The following is a 17,689-nucleotide window of genomic DNA, read 5'->3' as shown; positions in this document are numbered from 1 at the left end:
CTCCCTGCCCTGTTGTCTGGCCTCCAGAGGAACTGATTGGCCTGCTGTGTGAGACGGGAGGCTGGACTAGATGGACCCTCCCTGGTCTGACCCAGCAGGGTTCTTTGGATGGTCTTATCAGGGGAAGGCCTCGGCCTCTACACCTTTCTTTTTGGTTTTCCAGTGCAACTGGTTAGCCATTGTGTGAAACCGGATGTTTGACTAGATGGACCCTGGGTCCGACCCAGCAGGGATCTTCTGCTGACCTTAAGGGTTGCCAGAATGATCAAAGGGTTGGAACACTTTTCCTATGAAGGAAGGTTAAAGCGCTTGGGGCTCTTTAGCTTGGAGAATCGACGGCTGAGGGGTGACATGATCGAGGTTTACAAGATTATGCATGGGATGGAGCTGGTAGAGAAAGAAGTACTTTTCTCCCTTTCTCATCATACAAGAGCTCCTTGTGGGCACTCCATGAAATTTCTGAGCAGTCGGGTTAGAACAGACAAAAGGAAGCCCTTCTTCACCCAAAGTGAGGAACACATGGGATTTACTGCCACAGGAGGTGGTGGCGGCAGCTACAAGCATGGACTGAATTGGGTAAACATCTGGAGCAGAGGTCCATTGGTGGCTATTAGCCACAAGGTATAGACGGGAACTCTCTGTCTGGGGCAAGGGATGCTCTGTATTCTTGGTGCTTGGGGGGGGGGTCAACAGTGGTAGGGCTCCGGGTGTCCTGGCCCCACTGCTGGACCTCCTGATGGCACCTGGCAGTTTTGGCCACTGTGTGACACAAGAGTGTTGGGCTGGATGGGCCATTGGCCTGATCCAACATTGGCTTCTCTTATGTTCTTATGATCTGTTCTTAGTTTAGTTTATTATTATTACGGTCTTAGGATCAACATACAGAGAACATTATGATCTGTTCTAAACCTACTGTTCTTAAATTTAATTGATTGCCCACAAGGAGTTCTTGTCTTGTGAGAAAGGGAGAAAAGGACTTCTTTCTCTACCTGCTCTATCCCATGAATAATCTTATAAACCTCGATCGTGTCACCCCTCAGCCGTCGTTTCTCCAAGCTAAAGAGCCCCAAGCGCTTTAACCTTTTCTTCATAGAGGAGGTGTTCCACCCCCTTGATCGTTTTAGTTGCCCCTTTTTGCACTTTTTCCAATGCTACAATATCTTCTTTGAGGTGTGGTGACCAGAACTGTACACAGAATTCCAAATGAGGACGCACCATCGGTTTATACAAGGCCACTGTGATCCTGGCTGATTTGTTTTCAGTTCCCCTCCTAATAATCCCCAGCATAGCATTGGCCTTTTTTCTATTGCAGTCGCACACTGAGTTGAGTGAGTTATCTACCATGACTCAAAGATCTCTCTCTTGGTCAGTTACTGCCAGTTCAGGCCCCATCAGCATATATTTATAGTTAACATTTTTGGCTCCAGTGTGCATCACTTTGTACTTGCCCACGTTGACCTTCATTTGCCACATTGATGCCCACTCGCCCATCCTCAATCGATCCTTCCTGAGCGCCTCACAGTCCTCCCTGGTTCTCACCGCCCTGAACAACTTGGTGTAATCTGCAAACTGAGCCACTTCACTGCTTACTCCCAACTCCAGATCATTAATGAACAAGTTAAAAAGCACTGAACCTAGTGCCAAGCTCTGCTATACTCCACTACTTTATCACCCTCCACTGTGAAAACTGCCCATTTAGGCTCATTCTCTGTTTCCTGTTCATGAACTGGTTTTTAATCCACAAGAGGACTGGTCCTCTTATCCCATGACTGCTGAGCTTCCTTAGGAGCCTTTGATGAGGAACTTTATCAAAAGCTTTCTGGAAGTCTAGGTAGACAACATCCACTGGGTCACCCTTGTCCACATGCCTGTTCACCCCCTCAAAGAACTCTTTAACAGGTTAGTGGGACAGGATCTTCCCTTACGAAATCCACGCTGATTCTTCCTGAGTAGGTTTTGCTCATCGATGTGCCTACTAGCTCTGTCTTTAATAACGGATTCCACCCACTTACCTGACCGACCTGTAATTTCCCATTTCTCCTCTGGAACCTTCTTTAAAGATGGGGATGACATTAGCTACCTTCCAGTCCTTGGGAATGGAGGCAGATTTTAGTGACAGACTGCATATTTTTGTTGGGGGAGCAGGGCTGAACTGGGACTCCCCCTGGGGCACAACCCCCCCTACAGAAGGGTCTCAAAAGCCAGGCCCCTGGCTGGAGGGAGGGAGGGAGAGGGGCGGGGCCCGGGAGGCGAAAGGCTGACCCATTTGTGAACCCCACCAGACGAGCGAGAGGCCGTGCAGAAGAAGACCTTCACCAAGTGGGTGAATTCGCACTTGGCTCTCGTCTCCTGCCGGATCAGCGACCTCTACACGGACCTGCGGGACGGCTGCATGCTGACAAAGCTGCTGGAAGTGCTCTCCGGGGAGCAGCGGGGAAGGAGAGCGGGGAGGGGGGGGGTCTTGCCTGCCTCCAGGGGGCGGGGCAATCCTACTGCTTCCCTCTCAAAGAGAGAGGCTTTAGGGCTGGGACTCTGCACGTGCTCAGAGACACGCTCCCACCTTCCAAACGGGTCCTGGGGCTGAGCCGCAGTGGGGTGGGGGGTGGCCTGCCAGCAGGCGCTTTGGGGGCAGAGCTCCCTGCGGGTGGGCCTGGGCTGCCTCCCCACGCACTCCTTTTCTCCTGCCTCCCTGGAAGCCCAAACCAACCCGAGGCCGGATGCGCATCCACTCCCTGGAGAACGTGGACAAGGCCCTGCAGTTCCTGAAGGAGCAGAGGGTCCACCTGGAGAACGTGGGGTCCCACGACATCGTCGACGGGAACCACCGCCTGACGCTGGGCCTCATCTGGACCATCATCCTCAGATTCCAGGTCTGGGCGGCCGCTTAGCCGGGCGGAGGAGGGCCGAGCCCTAACGCAGGCCAGTGTCCACTCCAGAGCTAATGCGGGGTGTGTGTGGGGTGTGTGTGTCTCTCTGTGTGTGTGAATTGGGGCACGGTTGCCGGTCCAGTGCCCCTTGCTGATCTCCGGAAGCCCTCTGAGTGCCAGGTTGGTTTCGTGGTGAAGTGTGCGGAGACTCTAACCTGGGAGAACCGGGTCTGGTTCCCCCACTCCTCCTCCACTCGCACCTGGCTGGATGGCCTTGGGCACAGTCGGGCACAGTCGTTCCTGAAAAAGAGCCGTCTCTGTCAGAGCGCTCTCGGCCCCACCTGCCTCACAGGGTGCCTGTTGTGGGAAGGGGAACGGGAAAGGAGTTCCACTCTGAGACTCCGAGTGAAGGGCCGGAGGGTATAAATCCAGTCTCCTCCTCCTCCTTCTTCTTTCACTGTGGGTCTCTGGGTTGGGGTGTGTCGGGGACCAGCAGCAAGGAATGGTCACTTCAGGGCTGTAGTCAGGATTTTTTTTAACTTTGGGGGGCATTTAAATAGGTTAGGGGGCACCCCTGCACACACATACCCCAGGCTGTGTCAGGAGTGACAAGAGAGGAAGAGTTTTTTAAAAGTGACGAGAGAGAGAGAGAGAGAGAGATGAGAGGCAGGGTCACCGTGATGGCTTGGCCATGCCGCACGCGAAAAATAAAATAAAATGGTCTGGTTGAAGGGGAAGTCCGGAGGCCGGGGCGGTAAGTTGGGTGGTGGGGCGGCGGCCCCGTGATGCCTCACTGTAGTGACAGCCAAAAAAACACAGGGAAAAAAGACTAGCGTCACAGAAGTCCCAAATATACAAAGATGGCCAAACAATATATTAAACAATTATAAAGTTACACTTATGAACCTTGTAGTCTGTTGAAATTGCTGAAATAAGGGTGTTTTTTAAAAAAAAAAATCTGTTTTTTTATGTGTGTTTTCAAGGTTAGGCATTTGTGTACAAACATGTGGACAAGGGGGATCCAATAGATATTATTTACCTTGACTTCCAGAAAGCTTTTGATAAAGTTCCTCATCAAAGGCTCCTAAGTAAGCTCAAAAATCATGGGATAGAAGGACAAGTCCTTGTGTAAATCTCTTCACAGTTCCACTTACACAGCCGGCAAACTGAAGAAGTCGAAGGAAACGTATCTTCTAAGTATCTAGAACGGGCGTCTTTTGCAAAGGCTGTTTGGACAATGTTATGACTCTGTGGGTGGACTTTATGTCTTATCTTCAAAGGAGGAAATATTAATAGCTGATGCCTTGTTATAGTTACAGTAGGCACTAGTGTTGTTGTTGTGACACCACCAACTTTATAATTGTTTAATATATTGTTTGGCAATCTTTGATGGTGTTTTCTACTGGCGGGATTTGTATATTTGGGATCATTGTAGTCACAGGCCGGAGCCTCTTCCCGCTGACTTCCTGCTTCTGGGGGGGAAGCCGACCGGCTTGTGGGGCTCACAGGCCCCTCCCACAGCACTTTCTTTGGTGCAAGAAGGTTGAGGGCTTCATCCCGAGGGGTGTGTGTGTGTGTGGCAGGTGGGGGGCAGAGCGAGAGGCAAAGCTCAGCCTCCAGAAATCCCTCTAATGAGGGTGGGGATGCGGAAGGGCACGGCTGGCCACAGAGGGCCCCGATCCACCATGTTGCAGCGGGCAAAGCAAAAAGGTGTGCAGGAAGAAGGAACCTTCCAAAGGAGGGGGCTCTGGGGAGAAGTGGGACTGGGGATTCTTCGTGTGTGTGGTTTTTTTTGGGAGGGGGGACTGATCCAGCTCTTCCCCCCGGCCCCTCCCAGATCCAGGTGATCAAGATAGAGACCGAAGACAACCGGGAGACCCGCTCAGCCAAGGACGCACTGCTACTCTGGTGCCAAATGAAGACTGCTGGGTGAGTGGAGGGGGGGGGGAAGTTTGGCAGTCAAAAAAATGCCACCTCCGGACCGTCGCCTTGATTCCCGTTCTTGGTATCTTTAGTCAAACTCTTTCTCAGTTTGGTGTAGTCCAGCGATGGCCAAACTTGCTTAACGTAAGAGCCACATAGACTAAATGTCAGGATGTTTGGGAGCTGCAAGATACGAACAAATATTACACATTTTTACTGGGAAATATGCAGATTTGCTTCTTATTAACATTACACGAGACTGCCAAAAACAATAACAAAAGCGGCAAAAGCAGATAGTGATAATGAATATTTATTTGTCCGATGATGTCTGTTTGCTAATGATATCTGGCTTCCCCAGCCGCCCTGCCGGGAACCGCACAGTATGTGTGTGAAAGAGCCGCATGCGTCTCCCGGGCCACAGTCTGGCCACCCCTGGTGTAGTCGTTCGGAGTGCGGACTCTAATCTGGGAGAACCGGGTTTGATTCCCCACTCCTCCTCCTCCACATGCAGCCAACTGCATGACCTTGAGTCAGTCACAGTTTTCTCAGAGTTCTCTCAGCCCCGCCTGCCTCACAGGGTGTCTGTGGTGGGGAGGGGAAGGGGAAGGTGATTGCAAGCCGTTCTGAGACTCCGAGTGAAGGGCGGGGGGTATAAATCCAATCTCCTCCTCTACCTCCTCCTCCTCCCTCTCCACGGCTGTGTGGGGGCAGGGGCATTCCGGCCTCTGTGTTCTCTTTTGCCCGTCCTGGGCAGCTTGTGCAGGGTGGGGTGGTCGTTAAGGCCCGTCATGCCGGCCACAGAGTTGGCTGCCTCTGTTCCGCTGACCTGTTCCGCACCCTGCCGTCCAACCAGGTACCCCGAAGTCAACATCCAGAACTTCACCACCAGCTGGAGAGACGGGCTGGCATTCAATGCTCTCATCCACCGGCACAGGTGAGCGCAGGGCCCCTCCCGCACCGGACGGCCGCGGGCGTGGTTGGTGCTCAGAGCCGCTGTCCTGCAGCCTCTTCAGCAGAGAGCTATCCCGGGCCGCTTTATCCGTCTGCTTTCTTTCTCCCCCGCTCTTCTCCCCAAAGAAGCACCCGTCACTCTGCTTTCCCCCACTTCATCCTCACAACCAGCCTCTGAGGCAGGCGAAGCGGAGAGCGGGCGTGACTGGCCCACGACCGCCCAGCGAGCTTCCATGGCAGCGTGGGGGGGGGGGTTTCGAACCTGGGTCTTCAGAGCCCAGTCCGGCACTCTAACCATTACAGGACATTGCCTCTCCCCACTTCAGTACAAAGGGTTTTTTTTTTTTTTTTTATTTGGTTTTAAGACTCTACAGGACAGGAAGGGTGCAGGGATGGGATGAGGGGGTGGGATAAGACATCCAGGGTGAATTCCGTCACATTTATATAAAAGCTGTTACAAATTTTCCATCTCAATTCTTTGTTTCCAGAATTCTTTCATTTATATAATTACTAAAACTAGTAACACTTAATCAGATTGCTAAAACCTTCTATTGTGATTCCTGAAAAAAGTCAGATTCTTCACAGTTCAAGTTAGAGTTTTTCTAAAACTATAATAGTTGTATCCAATTACTCCTGGCCTTCAGAGTTTCTTTCCATCCAGTCGTAGAACAGTATCCAGTTGTCTCTAACATTTTGTTTACTTCGGTCTTTTAACAAGTCCGACAACATGTATCCATTTCTGCTGTTTCAATTTTTTTTTTGTCAAAAGTTCATTTTCCATTGGTATCTCTGATTTCTTCCAATACTTAGCATAAAGAATTCTTGCTGCCATAACTATATGTATAATTAAGTGCCGAAGAATAGATTCTTTTGAACTATGGTGCTGGAGAAGACTCATCTTGAGAGTCCCTTGGACTGCAAGAAGATCAAATCAGTCAATCCTAAAAGAAATCAACCCTGACTGTTCCCTGGAAGGCCAGATAATGAAACTGAAGCTCAAATACTTTGGCCACCAAAGGAGAAGGGAGCACTCACTGGAGAAGACAGTTAGACAGTGTCATAGATGCAACGAACATGAAATTGAGCAAACTTCAGAGGACGGCGGAAAACAGGAAGGCCCAGCGGGAGCTGGTCCATGGGGTCGCGAAGAGTCGGACTGTGCGACTGAACAACAACAAAGTGCCTAACTTTATCTTTTACATCAGGCATAATATTGAACAAAAACATTTCAGGTTTAAATGGTAACGACATCAAACATATTTTTTGTAACATTTCATGAACCCTTCTCCAATATAACATCCCCTCTTTACGCTTCCACCAAACATGAAAAAAGCTCCCCAGCCGTATCTTACGTTTCCAGCATTTGTCAGACATTCCAGGGTCCATTCTGGCTAATTTCTCTGGCGTTATATGCCACCTATAAAACATTTTATATAAATTCACTTTAAAAGAAACCGATTTTGTTATTTTAACATTTGTTCTCTGTATTTAGTACAAAGTTTAACAATGTAGGAGACGGAGACAGACAACAACCAAAGACCCACATTTTAAAAGAAAGAACTAAAAGCGAGATAGCTGGACCCACACTGAAAGGCATGAAAGTGATGGTTTACGACAAGGAGCAAAAGAGAGTGACTGAGGGGAAAGGTGGTCCTGATACTCTGGGGAAGGAGGGGTGGTTTTGCCTGCCACCAGAAACATGGATATGGGGAAGAATCCAAGGAGAGCCTTATCAGCCAATCAGTTCTGCACGGTCGTCTCCCTCTTCTGTTCAGATCTCATTTGTGGCCATTGGTTTGTCTCAAGCCCAGCGTGGCACCCTTCCATCGTGGGTGGACCAGCAGAACTCTAGCCAGGCGTCCCAGGGCTCTTGTCCCTTTACTTTTCCTCTCGGTCCTGCCTTCCAGTGAGATGGTGTGAAGAAATGCCTTCCACCTAATGATCTCATTGATATTTCAATAACTGGAACTGTACTCTGTCCATGGACTGAAGCCTGGCTGCATGTTCATAGCTGGCAAAGAGGAAAGGTACTGGGGAAGAGCCACCGATTCCCCAAGGGATAGAGATTAGAGATGCAAATGTCTCTGGCCAGAGTGAGATAAAAGGTTTAGCATCTAATAACTCCCACTAGATTGGCTTCAACACCTAACAGACAGGGAGTGAGAAAGCCATAAGGCCAGACGTATTTCTTTCCCTTGGGTCAGGACTGGCCCCATAGAGGACAGACTCCCCACTTCTCAAGACAGGAGAAGGAAGCTCACTTCTCTTCATCTTCCTTGGATGGGCACAACCCATGAAGGACTAAACCTTTACAGAGAGATTCCATTTTGACCACATCTTGAGGGACAATGGGGAGAAGTCCTGAATTCTGAGACATAATGATTGACTTTTAAATGCTGCAACTTCAAGAATTACCAGCTTACCGTAACTAAACATCACTAAGGATCAGTATAAAGTTTAGGGGACTGTGGTGTTCCCACCTTTTCTTTATACCCTTGCTCAGCCTGATGCTTGAACAGACCATGTGTACCCTTTTTATTTCTGTTAAGTGCTCTTATATTTTGAATGCCCAAAGCCTGAAGCACACCAAGCCTATTCGGTTCCGCTTTTCAAAGAGCAGTAATGGGGAGAAGCAGCAGGTGACCCTCCTCCATTCCTCAAAGACAAAAGCATGAAAGTCCAATAGATGTGGCATCCAAGCAGAGCCTTTAAATGGCAATGCAGATACAGAGCGTGGGGTGCACAAATCCATGTAACAGAAAATATCCTTTCAGAAAGCCAGTTTGATGTGGTGGTTAAGAGTGGACGAGTTTTAACTGGGAGAACCGGGTCTGATTCTCCACTCTCCACATGCAGCTGTTGGGTGACCTTGGGTCAGTCACAGTTCTCTCAGAGCTGTTCTCTCAAGAGCAGTTCTTTCAGAGTTCTCTCAGCCACACCTACCTCACAGAGTGTCTGTTGTGGGGAGAGGAAGGGAGAGAGATTGTAAGTCACTCTGAGACTCCGAGTGAAGGTCGGGGTATAAATCCAACTCTTCCTCTTCCTCCTCTATTAGTGACAGCAGTTGGTACCAGAGAGAAATGGGTTCCTCCCAGATGTAAAGGCAACGTCACTGGGTAGAGACCTCGGGCAACCATGGGGCTTTCCCAAGCTCCCGGTCCAAAGAGGGAACCGGGCTTGTGATATTTCCTGAAAGGAAAACAAAAGGGGCCCGTAGCCCTCCTCTGAGAGGATTCGGTTTCTCCATTTCTCCATCCATTGCTTTCTGTTACCCCTTCAGGCTGTAACATTCCTGAAGCAGTACTGAATTAGTCCGTTCCCCTTCTGAGAGGTGGGGGCACTTTTATTCGTAGCCAAAGCAGTTGCTTGTTAAGGTTTTCATTTCTTTGTTTATGATTGTAATTATGCTCTTGAAAAGAAAGAGTGAGGCCATTCGATGACTGGGACTTCATTCTTGACCATGGGGATGGTCCTTGCCAGTTTTTCGTAATGCATCAAACCATGGTCACTGTCTGGGGGCTGAGTTGGCAGCTCTGTCCTCCAGGAAGGTGCTGGGTGGTCCGGGGATCTCGTCTGTTGGAAGAGCTCCCTTCCGGCCCCTGGACTGATCAGGCTCTGCAATGGAGCCCCCGACTCCGGAGCACCTCCGCTCTGCCTGCAGGACCCAAAACAGAGGTTCCGTTCGGTTTCAGGCCCTTTTGCTCAGAGCCCGTTTTCGTTCTGCTGCAGGCCGGACATCATTGACTTCAAGAGACTCACCAAGTCGAATGCTGCCTACAACCTTCAGCAAGCCTTCAACACGGCCGAGCAGCAGCTGGGCCTCGCCAAACTGCTCGATCCAGAAGGTGAGGTCCAGATCAAATCCCCGGGGAGGGCGGATGCCACAGAGTGCACCTTGGGATTCTGCATTCACCCCGTGGCCCCTAGAAGGAGCTCCCGCCACTGGGTGAAAAGTGGCGAGGAGTTCCCGGGGCGAGGTGTTTTGCCTCTGTCTCTGTAGGGGTTCAGTGAGGCCTGCTGTGTAGCAGGAGGCGGGAGACCCTGGCTGGGCGGGGAGGCAGAGCCGGTGCCCTGCCTCAGCCTCAGCATCTCCACCTGAAAGGGTCCCAAGGGCTGCAGAAGACAATGTTCCCTCTAAGCTGAGCTTGTGTGAGCTAGCTCACAGTTTTTTAGCCTCGGCCTCACACATTTTTGTCCTAGCTCAGGAAGGATGGGGCTCCAGAGCAAACTAATTTATGCAGCAGCTTAGAGGGAGCGTTGGTGGAGACCACTGACCGTTTGGGCCCTGGGATACACGACGGGACTGAATGCCCAATACCCGGACCATATTGCGATGGGTGGACCAGCGGCCTGATTCTCTGTGCATCGCGTTCATATGTTCACAGAAGCTGGACTTCATTATTACCAAATACTTGGCCCCGAAGGCCTCCCCAGACATTGACACACTGGGGTGGGGGCAGCTCCCCTCCCTCCATGCATGTTCCTTGAAGCGTATCTAGGAAGAATAAGCTTGCAGTGGAGTAGAACTGGTAGCCACATGGCCCTCTGGGGCTGGGAAGTTTCCAGAAAGCCCGAGCGTCCTCTGCTGGCATTTGGCCTTCCTGGAGGGACTGGAGGGAGGCGGGGCTTCTGTCCTGGCCGGTCGCCCTCCTGGCTCTGCAGAGAAGCCTGGATTCACTCTTGCTCTTGGGCTGTGCTGAAGCCAAAGCCCCTTTTGCCCTCTGAGGGTCCCCTGAGCCGCTCTGATCTGGTGGTCGTCATCGTACCTTTCCAAGCGGGCCTCTCTTCCGGCTTCTGCACTTGCTTTCGGTTCTTTTTCCCAACCGCGTTGCCGTCTCCTTGGATAACCGTTGATTCCCAACGTCTCCTGCACCCAGCAAAACATGAGATCCACAAAAGGGCCCGCGACCACCTGCACTCCCAAGAACAGGATGAGTTGCAGACCGCATCTCCCAGGCCGTCCTGCACTGCCAACCCCCAGGATCCGTGGGTCGCAGAGCCCCACCTCCTGGGCCACGAGCTCTAGATAGGCAGTTTGTGGGTGTTGCTTTTTGGAAGGACTTGCGGTTGGAATCAATGCCCCCTCTAAGCTGTGAAGTCCTGGTGAGCAAAAAATCTACTTTGTGAGCGACTGGCATTAAAGTTGTGAGCCAGCGATTTGGCTGCTGCATCAATGAGTTTGCTCTGGAGCCCTCCTTCCTGAGCTAAGGCAAAAATGTGTGAGCCGGAGGCTAAAAGAACTGTGAGCTAGCCCACACTAACTCAGCTTAGAGGGAACGCTGGTTGGAATGCAAAGAGAGGGCAGCGGATGCACCATCCTGCCTTCTGCCTCCCTTCTGGGCACATGCTCAGGGGAGGAGCGGCCGGGCAGTGCCGGTGCCTCCTGCCCCCCTGCTCAAATTTAGTCCTGACCAATGCTCCCTCTAAGCTGTGGAGTCTTGTGAGCAAAAATTCTACTTTGTGAGCTCCTGGCATTAAAGTTGTGAGCGAGCGATTTGGCTGCTGCATAAATTAGTCTGCTCTGGAGCCATCCTTCCTGAGTTAAGACAAAAATGTGTGAGCTGGAGGCTAAAAAACTGTGAGCTAGCTCACGCTAACTCAGCTTAGAGGGAACACTGGTCCTGACCTTGGCAAAGAGAAGTCCTAACTCCGGCTCCTCTTCCTGTTGTGTGAATTGCATGCCACATTACTTCCTGTCGTGTGCTTGAGCTCCGGGCGGGGGGGGGGGGGGGGAGGTATGCTGCCACCTGGGCAGACTGAGTGCTGTTTGATGTCCCCCCCTAAGCCTGCAGCCAGTTACGATGCTGCGTTTGATTCCGCCACACTTGAAGCACCTGAGTGCCCAGCGCCTGAAGCCCCAGAGTTCCCCATTCTCTTGTTCCCAGAGTGAGGGGACAGCTTATTAGCTGTTGTAGATTTTACGGGTTGTGTGGCCGTGGTCTTGGCATTGTTGGACCTGACGTTTCGCCAGCAGCTGTGACTGGCACCCTCAGAGGTATAACACAGAAAGAGGGAGTACTCTCTGGGTGCGTCCAGACAGGCCGTTTAGTCCGCTTTCGGCACGCTTCAGTAACGGATTTTATACATGCGATCACACACCCAACATCTGCGCACGGTCCCCAGCCGTCGCTTTCCAGCTCAAATATCCTTTACAACGGAGTATTTTGTTACCAGGTCCCTAAGTTTTCTCGGGGTGTTTTCCGGCTTCTCCGGTTCTAGCTGCACTTTTCTGACGTCTGATCGCTCCTGCAGTGTCGAGCCACTTCCGGTTTAAACCCCCTTCCCGCTCGAAAGCTGCCCGAGGTTTCCACTTTTCGCCCACCATTTTTTTTAATGCGTTGGCGGTGTGTGCATAGGCGGAGCTCCGCCACCGCGTTTAGAAAACCGACATTTAAACGGTCACTTGTTTTAGCGTTTAGATGAGTTCGGGATCTCATGGAGGCCATTTTCGGGTCAAATGTTTAAAGGGAAGTCTTTTGTTGGAGGGGTTGGATTGATTCGCCCTGGTGGTTCTGCGCATGCGCCATGATAGTCCCCCCCTTCTATGGAGGGGCTCCTATGCGCATGCGCAAACTGAGGGAAAAATTTTTAAAACCCGCCGACACACACTCCCACGTGTCAGTAGTGTAGACGCTGGAGAGCGACATGACTGCGCGGTGAGGGAGGTAAGTGTGATCGCGATTATCCGGATCAAATGTAATCCGGTTAGAGCCGGAGCGATTTAACCTGCTCCCAGTATGCCGTCTGACCGCACCCTCTGTGTCAAGGTGAGAAGAAAAAATGGTAGGCAGGTAATTTATGCCTACTCAGGAAGGTGGGGTAGGGCTGAGTCATTATCTTGTAGGAGTTCCCCAGGCTGTGAAACATGCTCATGGAGGAGCTTTCCTGAGGAGGTTCTTTTGCACATGGATTGTTTCCTGAGGAGGTTTCCTGTTTCCTGAGGGAGGTTCTTTTGGATGTTGAAATTCTAATCTTATCTGTAGTGCTGTTGTCAGATGTTAGAGCCTTTTGTGTCTTTCGGGACAGGAAACCGTGCCCTATTTATTTTCAAACTCTCTTCTTTCCTGTTGAAATTGGGTTTATGTTTATGAATTTCAACGGCTTCCCTGCGTAATCTGACACGGTAATTGGAAGTGTTGTCCGGCCTTTCAAAGGGGACAGCTTCCCCCCCCCTCCTGTCTGAGGGTGGGCCGTTTTCTCCGCCCCAGCCAAAAGGAAGATGCTGGCCCCCAGCTGTCTCCACGGCTCTCTGTCCTTGAGTTTGCCTCCCTGAAGGACAAGTTTTGGAGTGCAAGCTCTTTTTTTTGGGGGGGGGGGTGAGGCCTGTCTTTTGGGCTGAGGCTGTGGTGGGTGGGTGGGTGGGTTGGCGGGAGCGACGTTTAACCCGGGAGAGATTCCCACACCCTCTCCCAACTCCCCCCTTGCCCCTTCCTCCGGCAGATGTCCTCATGGAGCACCCCGATGAGAAGTCGATCCTCACCTACGTGGTCTCCTTCTACCACTACTTCTCCAAGATGAAGGCTCTGGCGGTGGAGGGGAAGCGGATCGGCAAGGTGGGTCTGGGGAGCGGCTGGGCTCTCTCCTCCGCGGGGCCCCGTGACCCCACACACACACACACACGCTCCCTCCTCCGCACAACTGGAGGCGGGCAGAGTGGATGGGGAGGGGGGGGTCTCCTCCTCTCCACACCCTGAAAATACCTGCAGGGGAGGTGTGCAGGCCCACCCTGGACGGAAAGGGAGGGAAAGAACAGTTTTCCCTTTTACATCCTGCTTGGAGGGCCCTGGGCTCATAAAACCGTAGGGTTTTCAAGGCAAGTGATGTTCAGAGGGTGGTTGGCCCTTGCCTGCCTCTGCATAGCACCCCTGGGCTTCCGTGGTGGCCTCTATGCCAAATACTAACCAGGGTCGACCCTGCTTGGCTTCTAGGATCGGATGAGATCGGGCTAGCCTGGGCCGTCCAGGTCAGGGCAAGAGACAAACAGAGGTGGGTTTGCCCTCGCCTGCCTCTGCGTAGCCACCCTGGGCTTCCTGGGTGGTCTCCCATCCAAGTACAGACCAGGGCGCTGAGCCTGCCTGGCTTCTAGGATCTGATGAGATCTGGCCAGTCTGGGTCATCCAAGCCATGGCAGGAGACGTTCAGAGGTGGTCGGCCATTGCCTGCCTCTGCGTAGCTACCCTGGACTTCCTTGGTGGTCTCCCATCCAACGACTAACCAGGACTGAGCCTGCCTGGCTTCTAGAATCTGATGAGATCTGGCCAGTGTGGGTCATCCAAATCAAGGCAGGAGACGTTCAGAGGTGGGTTTGCCATCTCCTGCCTCTGCGTAGCAACCCTGGACTTCCTTGGTGGTCTCACACCCAAATGCTAACCAGAATTGACCCTACTTAGCTTTCAAGAACTGACGAGATCGGACTAGACTGGGCCATTCAGGTCAAGACAAGAGACGTTCAGAGGTGGTTGGCCATCGCCTGCCTCTGCGTAGCCACCCTGGACTTCCCTGGTGGTCTCCCATCCAAGCACTGGCCGGGGCCAACACTTTGTAGCTTTCCAGGTCTGATGGGACCAGGCTAACAAAGGGTTGTCCGGCTAGTGGTTAAGGGCGCGGACTCTAATCTGGGAGACCCGGGTTTGATTCCCCACTCCTCCACTTGCACCTGCTGATGTGACCTTGGGTCAGTCACAAGCTCTGGCACAGCTGTCCTTGAAAAAGAGCAGTTTCTGTCAAGAGCTCTCTCAGCCCCACCCACCTCACAGGGTGTCTGTTGTGGGGAGGGGAAGGGGAAGGAGATTGTAAAGCCGCTCTGAGACTCCTTCGGGTAGTGAAGGGCCAGAGGGTATAAATCCAATCTCCTCCTCCTCCTCCTCCTCTTCTTCTTCTTCTACTGGCCCAGTGTGGCCAAGGGCTGCCAGAGGGGCCTTTCATACCATGGGCGGGGCAAGGTTCAGGGGGGGGCACTTGTGAGCAGGGAGAGGAGGTGGAAGTAGCTGGCCTGAGGGCTGGCGAGAGAAGGACCTCCAGCCAGGGATCTGTTCTGCAGCTCGTTCTGAATAGTAGTTTTTATGCCCTCCTTGGAACCTCTTCCGCGGAGCCGCCCGCCCCCGGGGCGGAGTGGCCGGTGCTGTGGATTCAGGGTGTGTGTTTTGCCCGGCCATCCAGGTGCTGGACCAGATCCTGGAGATTGAGAAGATCATCGAGCGGTACGAGAGACTGGCCAGCGAGCTGCTGGAGTGGATCGAGCTCACCGTCAGCGCCATCAGCAACCAGAAGTTTGCCAACTCCCTGGCCGGGGTCCAGCAGCAGCTCCAGTCCTTCACCGCCTTCTGCACCCTGGAGAAGCCCGTCCGGTGAGGAGCCTCGTCCCCGGGCACTCCCCCAGCTCTCAGCCGCGCATGGGACTGGGACTGTGGGGCTGGCTAGGGGCAGGGAGACTCGGCCCTCTCCCCCCAGCCCTACCGAACCAGAGAGCGCTGGGGGGATGGGGGAGCTAGCACGAGAGACTCCCTAGAGCAGGGGTCCCCGACCTTTTCAAGCCTGCAGGCACCTTTGGAATCCTGAGAACAAATGTAGAGAAAACAGTCGTGAGCGTCTGACCCACGAATCAAGCAGTCAACAAGACTTGCAAAGAAGATGCTGTCTGGATATGATGGTCAACAAGCACTCCAACACAATCAACAGTCGACGACGTTGATGATGTGTTTTTACACTAGGATTTTCTTATGATTTGAAGGAATTTGCCTATTGTGTCGTAGTGCTTGTTGACCATAATATACAGAAAGCATCTTCTTTGCAAAGTCTTGTTGACTGCTTGATCTGTGGGTCAGACGCTCACGACTGTTTTCTTTACATTTGTTCTCTTGATTTGGTCGTGATTGTCCACACTTGTCTTGTACCTTTGGAATCCTGACATGGGGGGTGGGGGGTGGGCTGGACTGCGAAGTGGCTACCACGGAAGGCCAGAGCCAGCGACAAAGTGTCAGGGAACGAGGTTATGGACTCGTAACTCTTCACCATTCCAGGCAGGAGCTGTTCTTTAACAGGGCATCCTTCTGTTTGCATGGCCAACCAAAGCCGTACCTAGCCACACCCACTTTCTGAAAGCCCCAGGAAAGGCGTTGGAGGGCACCACACCATGTGCAATGAGAGAATCCCAGCTCCCATAATCCAAATCTATAGGCAACAGAAAGCTGTACTACGACTGTTTTCTTTACATTTGTTCTCTTGATTTGGTCGTGATTGTCCACACTTGTCTTGTACCTTTGGAATCCTGACATGGGGGGTGGGGGGTGGGCTGGACTGCGAAGTGGCTACCACGGAAGGCCAGAGCCAGCGACAAAGTGTCAGGGAACGAGGTTATGGACTCGTAACTCTTCACCATTCCAGGCAGGAGCTGTTCTTTAACAGGGCATCCTTCTGTTTGCATGGCCAACCAAAGCCGTACCTAGCCACACCCACTTTCTGAAAGCCCCAGGAAAGGCGTTGGAGGGCACCACACCATGTGCAATGAGAGAATCCCAGCTCCCATAATCCAAATCTATAGGCAACAGAAAGCTGTACACATGCGCTATACACAGTCAGTGCTCAGGAAACCATAGGAAAAAAATGTATAGTGCAAATATCAAGACAAGTGTGAATTACAACAATACAAAAAAGAGGGAAGGTCCGAAAGAGGTGCTGGTGGACTTAGTTTTCCGGAATACGAGTTCGTTTCGACTGGCTTCACCTGAATGGGACCTTGTTGAACAAAAAGGTGTCTTTTGAGAGCCTTAGGAGGTAAGGATGTTGGAAACACCTGCTGAGGCTCTTGCGTCCGTCCTTCAGAATGTTCCTTTAGAATGTTTCATTGGAACTATATAGTATGCCAGGAGTGTCGAGCTCATTTGTTACGAGGGCTGGGTCTGACATAAATGAGACCTCGTTGGGCCCCTGGGCCATGTGTGTGTGTCATAAAATGTAAAGCCAGGTAGCGAAGATATAAACTTTATAAAAAACACAAACACAAAGATTGGGTTTGTTTTACTAAAAATAAAAACATGCTTAAAACATTAGCTCTGTAAGCTGCAAACCTACTTTTGATTTATTGACATTCACCACAGAAATCTCCTGCTCAGAGTTCTGAGTCTCGGACCCAGGTTGAAACATGAAATGGCTGAGTGATTAAGAGAGTCTGGCAAAGCAAGCTAGGATGCAGCAGCAGCAGCAGCAGAACTGGAAGCAGGAGACGGCCAGTTCCACTGCGGGCCTGATGGAAGCCCTCCGGGGGCCTAATCTGGCCCCCCGGGCCGCATGTTTGACACCCCTGTAGTATGCTAACATGGCAAACGATGAGAGTTCTTATGAAGCGGCACGATCTCTGCCGCCATACTCAACGATGAATGAATCTTAGAAGACACCTTTTTGTCCAACAAGGTCCCGTTCGGATGAAGCCGGTCGAAACGAACTTGTATTCCGGAAAACTTGGTCAACCGGCACCTCTTTCGGACCTTCCTTCTTTTTTTGTATTGTTGTCATTCACCCATGTTTTGATATTTGCACTATAAATTTCTTTTCTATGATTTCCTGAGCACTGACTAGCGCATGTTTACAGCTTTCTGTTGCCTATAGATTTGGGCACCACACCGTGGCAGCCACGGGCGCCGTGTCGGGGACCCCTGCCCGGGAGTCTCGTGACGTGACCGTGCTTGGGTTAGGGGTCCTCAGCTGGGGAAGGGCCCCTGAGTGGTGTGGGGCAGAGTCCCCGCCGCACATCTGCTGTGTTCAGGGGCAGGTCTTGCTCCCAGCGCATGGTGGCAGCGGCGGCCTGGAAGGTGCCAGGAGGGAGGCTCATGCCCCGCCGGTCTTTGCCCGCAGGTTCCAGGAGAAAGGGAACTTGGAGGTTCTGCTCTTCTCCATCCAGAGCAAGCTGCGAGCCAACAACCGCAAGCTGTACGTCCCGCGGGAGGGAAAGA

The 17,689-nt window shown here is 52.0% G+C and overlaps 1 protein-coding gene across 1 annotated transcript in view; it reads left to right on the top strand.

The window, feature by feature from the left end:
• The window catches only part of SPTBN4 (spectrin beta, non-erythrocytic 4), a 78,084-nt gene that overhangs the window by 1,692 nt on the left and 58,703 nt on the right, over positions 1-17,689 (top strand). The window contains 8 exon segments of the mRNA XM_015407649.1: positions 2,283-2,458; positions 2,697-2,870; positions 4,705-4,796; positions 5,644-5,724; positions 9,471-9,586; positions 13,182-13,294; positions 14,901-15,088; positions 17,592-17,689. The exon segment at positions 17,592-17,689 is cut by the window's right edge and continues 20 nt beyond it. Coding sequence (XP_015263135.1) covers positions 2,283-2,458; positions 2,697-2,870; positions 4,705-4,796; positions 5,644-5,724; positions 9,471-9,586; positions 13,182-13,294; positions 14,901-15,088; positions 17,592-17,689 — 1,038 coding nt within the window.

The sequence above is a fragment of the Gekko japonicus genome, unplaced genomic scaffold (genome assembly GCF_001447785.1).
Source record: "Gekko japonicus isolate JY-2015 unplaced genomic scaffold, Gekko_japonicus_V1.1 scaffold1471, whole genome shotgun sequence".
In the NCBI taxonomy this organism is placed as follows: domain Eukaryota; kingdom Metazoa; phylum Chordata; class Lepidosauria; order Squamata; family Gekkonidae; genus Gekko; species Gekko japonicus.
Note: the sequence above shows the minus strand (reverse complement) of the source record. Positions and strands in the feature narration are given on the sequence as shown.